The sequence below is a fragment of the Dictyostelium purpureum genome (genome assembly GCF_000190715.1).
Source record: "Dictyostelium purpureum unplaced genomic scaffold DICPUscaffold_97, whole genome shotgun sequence".
NCBI lineage: Eukaryota > Evosea > Eumycetozoa > Dictyosteliales > Dictyosteliaceae > Dictyostelium > Dictyostelium purpureum.
The window spans coordinates 69,409-75,930 of record NW_003519434.1 but is presented as its reverse complement, the minus strand read 5'-3'; the positions used below and the strand labels follow the sequence as shown (position 1 = coordinate 75,930).

At 20.9% G+C, this 6,522-nt stretch overlaps 2 protein-coding genes across 2 annotated transcripts; one reads left to right on the top strand and one right to left on the bottom strand.

Moving 5' to 3' along the window:
- Positions 1-801: 801 nt before the first annotated feature.
- On the top strand, positions 802-3,320 carry DICPUDRAFT_151475 (uncharacterized protein; the record flags this gene model as incomplete). The annotated part of the gene is made up of 5 exons (XM_003287330.1): positions 802-1,322; positions 1,397-1,691; positions 1,775-1,972; positions 2,027-2,140; positions 2,208-3,320. 5 exons carry the CDS (start codon positions 802-804, stop codon positions 3,318-3,320), a joined length of 2,241 nt encoding a protein of 746 aa, XP_003287378.1.
- A 266-nt stretch (positions 3,321-3,586) lies between these two features.
- On the bottom strand, positions 3,587-6,122 carry DICPUDRAFT_91902 (uncharacterized protein). Its single transcript, XM_003287316.1, has 2 exons — positions 4,273-6,122; positions 3,587-4,196 (listed from the first exon to the last, which is right to left on the bottom strand). The coding sequence occupies exons 1-2, from the start codon at positions 5,038-5,040 to the stop codon at positions 3,657-3,659; spliced, it is 1,308 nt and encodes a 435-aa protein (XP_003287364.1). The 5' UTR covers positions 5,041-6,122; the 3' UTR covers positions 3,587-3,656.
- Positions 6,123-6,522: the final 400 nt, after the last annotated feature.

The window sequence follows — 6,522 nt, the reverse complement described above, 5'->3', positions numbered from 1 at the left end:
TTATTTTTTTTTTTTTTAAATTTATTTTTTTATTTTTTTTTTTTAATATCAAAAAAATATATTTTTTATTTTTATATTAAAAATAAAGATTCATTATAATTTATTTATTTCATTTATTTATTTAACATTAGAGTATAAATAAATAACAAAACCTGTAAGTTTTTTTTTGTGTTTCTTGTTGTTATGGATCAATTTAGCTTGGTTTCTTTTAAAATTTATTTATATTTTTTATTTTTATTTTTATATCACAATTTTTATTTTTTTAATTTTTTCACAAATATTCATTTATATGATAGATATAACACATAAAAGAAATTAAACATTAAAATTCAACATATTTTTTTAAATTTATAATGTGTGTTTGGTGTGTTTGTTTGGTAAAATTATATGTATATTTCTTTTTATGTTATTTATATTAAATTTTTTTAATTTTTTTAATTTTTTTTTTTTAATTTTTTTTTTTTAATTTTTTAATATTTTAATATTTTTTCTATATTAATTACAATATTATAATTTAATTAATAATTTAAATAAAGTTAATTAATTTTTATACTTTATTAAAAAATAGGTATTAGTAGTAGAAAGAAGTAGTAGTAGTAGTAACAAATAGTAATATTAGTTGTTGTAGATAAAATAAAAATAAAAAAAAACTTATATTATAATTAAAAGGTTGATAATAGTCATATCATCATAATAATAATCATCTCATCATCATCATCATATCATAAAAAATAATCACAACAATAAATTAACAAAATAAATATAGTATAAATAGAATATTAGTAGCAATAATTAATCATGATGGCAAAACCAAATGGAAAACTTCAATTTAAAACATTACAGGGACACGGGGCATTTTCAGACCCAGATTTTCCCAAAAGAACATGGAAGCTTTTAAAGACAGCTATGAGACAAATCCATCAAAAGAATGCAAGTAATCTATCATTCGAAGAGCTTTACAGAAATGGGTATAACATGGTTCTCCAGAAACATGGTGAAATTCTTTACAACAATTTAAAAAAGATGGTCGATAAACATTTGAAGGGGGTCGCTAAGACTATATCAGATTCAATGGATGACAAGTTTTTACAAGAGTTAAATGGTAGTTGGATTAATCACAAGACAGCAATGCTCATGATTAGAGACATTCTCATGTATATGGATAGAAATTATGTAAAACAAAATAACTTGTTAAGTGTTTTCGATCTTGGTCTTTGTTTATTTAGAGATAATGTTGCACACTGCCCATCAATTAAAGACAGATTGTTAAATACTTTATTATCAATGGTACAAAAAGAAAGAGAAGGTGAAATAATTGATAGGTAATTATTTTATTTCACAAATATTATACTAATAATAACGGTTAAAATAATATTAACTTTTTTTTTTTTAAAAGAATTTTAATTAAAAATATAGTTGAAATGTTAATAGATTTAGGTGTAAATTCTAAAGGCGTATATATTGAAGATTTTGAAAAACCATTGTTATTAAAAACTTCATCACATTATCAAGCTCAGTCACAATCACTTATAACCACTTGTAGTTGCCCAGATTATATGAAAAAGGTCGAAATTTGTTTAAAGGAAGAATTAGAAAGAGTTTCACATTATTTAGATAGCAGTTCCGAACCAAAATTAAAAGAAGTTTGTGAAAAACAATTAATTTCAAATCATATGAGAACATTAATTGATGTAAATATATAAAATTACTACTAATTAAACTGTAGTTGTTAGTTTTATACTAAATTTTTTATTTATTCATTTTTTATATCTAGATGGAAAACTCTGGTTTAATTTCCATGTTAAAAGATGATAAGATTGACGATTTAAAGAGAATGTATAGTTTATTTAGCAGAGTTGCAGATGGTTTAAATTTAATGAAAGATGTTATCAGTGGTTATGTAAAGGAAATTGGTAAATCAATTGTCATGGATGAAGAAAAAGTAAAATTATTATTAATTATATATATGAATGTATATTATTTGTGTTTTTGGTTACTAATTGTTTTTTTTTTTAATTATTTACAGACAAAAGAACAAGGTACATATTTCCAAAGTTTATTAGACCTCAAAGATAAATATGACAATCTTTTATCAAATGCCTTATTCAACGACAAGCAATTTATACATTCAATCCAACAAGTATGTATAATAATTATATATCCATAAAAAAAAAGTTTTTATTAATAATTTTTTTAAAAAATATTAGGCATTTGAATATTTTATAAATTTAAATCCAAGATCACCAGAATATATTTCATTATTCATCGATGAAAAGTTAAAGAAAGGTTTAAAGGGTGTTAGTGAAGAGGATGTTGATATTATTCTTGACAAGATTTTAATGTTATTTAGATTGATTCAAGAGAAAGATGTATTCGAAAAATATTATAAACAACATTTAGCTAAGCGTTTATTATTAGGAAGAAGTGTTTCAGATGATGCAGAAAGAAATATGATTGCTAAATTAAAGACTGAGTGTGGTTATCAATTCACAAGCAAACTCGAAGGTATGTTTACAGATATGCGTTTAAGTCAAGATACAATGGCTGGTTTCAAGAATTTTATTCAGGGTTTCGATAAGCCACTCCCAATTGATCTTAATGTCCATGTTTTAACTACTGGTTTTTGGCCAACTCAAAATACATCCAACTGTAATTTGCCACGTGAAATTCTTCATTGCTGTGAAACATTTAAAAAATTTTATCTTGGTAATCACAATGGTCGTCTTTTATTATGGCAAACTAATATGGGTACTGCCGAACTTAAGGCCAATTTCCCAAGCAAAACTCATGAACTCCAAGTATCATCTTATCAAATGGTTATTCTTTTACATTTCAATGATTCACCAAGATTATCATTCAAAGAAATTTCTGACCTTACAGCCATCCCAGTTTTAGATTTAAAGAGAAATTTATTAGCACTTACCAACCCAAAGAATAAGATTTTGGAAAAAGAATCTACTGCAACTACCAAAGGTATCGATGAATCAGATATTTTCATTTATAACTCTAAATTCAAGAGCAAATTATTCCGTGTTAAAATTATGGCTGTAGCTCAAAAAGAAACACCAGTCGAAGAAAAAGAAACAAGAGAAAAGGTTGATGAAGATAGAAAACATCAAATTGAAGCTTCAATTGTTCGTATTATGAAAGCTCGTAGAACTTTAGAACACTCAAATTTAGTTTCAGAAGTTATAAAACAACTCCAAACACGTTTCGTCCCAAATCCAGTTGTAGTTAAAAAGAGAATCGAATCATTAATCGAAAGAGAATATCTTGAAAGATCAAAACAAGATAGAAAAATTTATAATTATATGGCTTAATACAAAAAAAAAAAAAAAAAATATTATTAAATAATAATATGCAGTTTTAAAAAAAAAATCAAATAAATAAAACATCAAAAAAATTAAAGAAGAAAAGAAATATTAATTATCAAGATTTTAAAGAATTTTTTTTTTTCTGTTCCAATCAAATTTATTATAATTTAAATAATAACTCTTTTTCCTATTTATTGTAAATATATTGTTTTCTAAACTTTAAAAATAAATAAAATTAAAAATAATAATATAAAAAAAAAAGAAAGATAATTAGGGGTAATAAATTATTAAAATTAAAATTTAATTTAACTATTTTATTTTTTACAATAATAAATGATTAGTTTATATCTTGATTACAATATTCGTTTTGTTTGGCTGTGGCGAAAGATTTGGAGTTGATGCAGGTGTACTATTACATGACTCTTGATTTTGTGTATTATTATTATTATTATTATTATTATTATTATTATTATTATTATTATTATTATTATTATTATTATTATTTTCATTATAATTATTTATATTATAGTTATCATAGTTTACATTATTTTCATTTAAATTATTTGGGGTAGTTGTATTTGTTTGATTATTTACAATATTTACAATATTTACATTTTTAAAATTATTAGTATTATTAGTATTATTAGTATTATTAGTATTATTAGTATTATTTATATTATTTTCTATATCTTGAGGTTTTTTATCATTATTAAAGTTTTGAATGTTATTATTTAAAAAGTTTTTGACAACAGTTTTTATTGATTCATTTCTGGGATCAAGTAATAAACTTTTAATTGCAATGAATACACTTGTAGATTCTACTATTAAAGATATTATTAAACTGAACCATGCTAATGTTGGACGCCATGTTAATTCTCTGACCTATTATTGTTTTAAATTAAAATTTGTTATTATTAGGTGGTTTTGAATAAATTATATTTTAAAATATTATACTTACAAAATCAATTGTTTCCTCAATTTTGTGACCATAAAATGAGTAGCATAAACCATGATATTCATGAGATCTTTGATCGATACATAATTGAACTGAAAAAGTTGTGCTTCTAAATGCATGTGGTAATGATACTGGGTATAATACAGCAATTAATAAAAATAAAAATGGCATAAAGTTGAAAAGAAGAATAGCCAAAGCAATCCAACTACTTGTTGATTTTTTAACATTAAATATCTTTTTATTTGGATCTCCACCAATTTTCTTTATTTCTTCGATCCTTTTATTTTGTTTACTCTTCTTCTTTTTCTTCATTTTGTAAGAGAAACTATCCTCATCGCTAGAGTCATCTGAATCAATTTCTATATTGTAGTTATCTTCTTCTCTTTTAAAATCGTTATCTATATATCTTTTTGCAATATGATTCATGTATACAATAATTGAAAATATTGGAATAAATTTTATTACTAATGTAACTAATGCAAAATTATAAGAGGTTTCCAATATTTTTTGAATTTTTGATGGTTGTGTATAAAAATGGTTGTAAACTATATATGTTTCATTATGATCCGAAACCGGTAAATCGTTGGAGTATTGAACAAATGAGGGGTAGTAAAGATATACATCATTTTGGATATATTTTGTAGTGTTTTTATTATATATTGAAGAAGTAGATTTATATAGTGGTTGCGTTATTGAAAAATATAATAGTCCAAAATCAATAGATAATAGACATAGTAGTATTATTGATGCTGATGTTAATTTAAATATCATTTTTTATTATTTATTTTTTTATATATTATTATTTACATGAATTATTTTATAGTTATTATTATAATAATAGTTTTGATTATATTTTTATTTTTATTTTTTTTTTACAATGAATAAAGTTGTTGACACTTTATTTGTTTTGTTTTATTATTGTTGATATATTTGTTATTATTAAAATAGAATATACATAATATACACAAAAAATTATCAATTTATTGTGTTTCTGTTATTAATAATAAAATTTATTGGGTTTTATAGATTTGATAGTTATATTGTTTTTATTTTTTTTTATTTTTTTTTTATTTCAAATTAATAAAATAAAATTTTTTGAAAGGGTGTGAAATAAATAATAGGAATAAATATTAAAGCTTTTTTATATTTGTTGTTGGGATTTTTATTTATTTTTGTTTTATCGAAATCATATTATAAAGGTACAAAATAAATAAAATATAAAAAATACTTTTAGTTCTATGAATTATATAATAATAATTTTTTATTTTGATAAAGACTTTTTGTTTGGGCGTTATTTATTAGTTGGTTATTTTTATAGAATGATATTCTTTTTTTTTATTAAATGATTATTTTAATTTTAACAAATAATAAAATTATTTTTTTAAAAAAAAAATAAAATAGAAATAAAAAAAAAATAAAAAAAAAAAAAATATTTTATATATTATTTATATTATTATTTTTATCTCTTTATGGTGGGGGTTAGTTTTTTTGTGTATATTAAAATAACTTGGTATTATAAGAGGAGTGATATTGAAAAATAAAGTGTATATATTTGTTTTAATATTGAGAAATAAAGTTGTATTAAAAAAAAAAAAAAATAATAACAAAAATAAAAATCGTATGGTGATGATTAATTTAAATTGGTATTGAGTTTCTATATCTATTTAAAATTAATATATATAATTATATAAAAAAATTAATTTATAAAGAGAAACTATTATTATAATAATTGTTTTTATTGTGATTTAGGTACGATTATTAATTACTATATATAAATTATATAAATAATAAATACAAATATTTTTTTATCAAATAGATTTATATTAAATAATAAATTGGTGATGGTGACTCCCAAAAGAAAAAAAAAATAATATGTTAATTTTAATAAAATAAAATAAAATTAAAAAAAAAAAAAAAAAATAATACAAGTAAGTGTGCACACTTTTTGAAATAATTTTTTTTATTTTAAAAGATTATTTTTATATATAAAAGTTTATATATTAAAAAACTCATTATATTAATAAAGAATATTGTGATTTACTCCTTAACAACAACACACACAATATTTAACCATAAATAATTATATATAGTTTCACATATATTAATTTAATATATTAAAATATGTTTTTAAGTGGTTAATATAACAATTATTTTTTTATATGGAAAGTTAGATATATATAATTTTTATATTGTGGTAACAGTGTATAGGTGTGTTAGATAACGTGAGACAGTGTGCATAAGTGTGTGTGATTG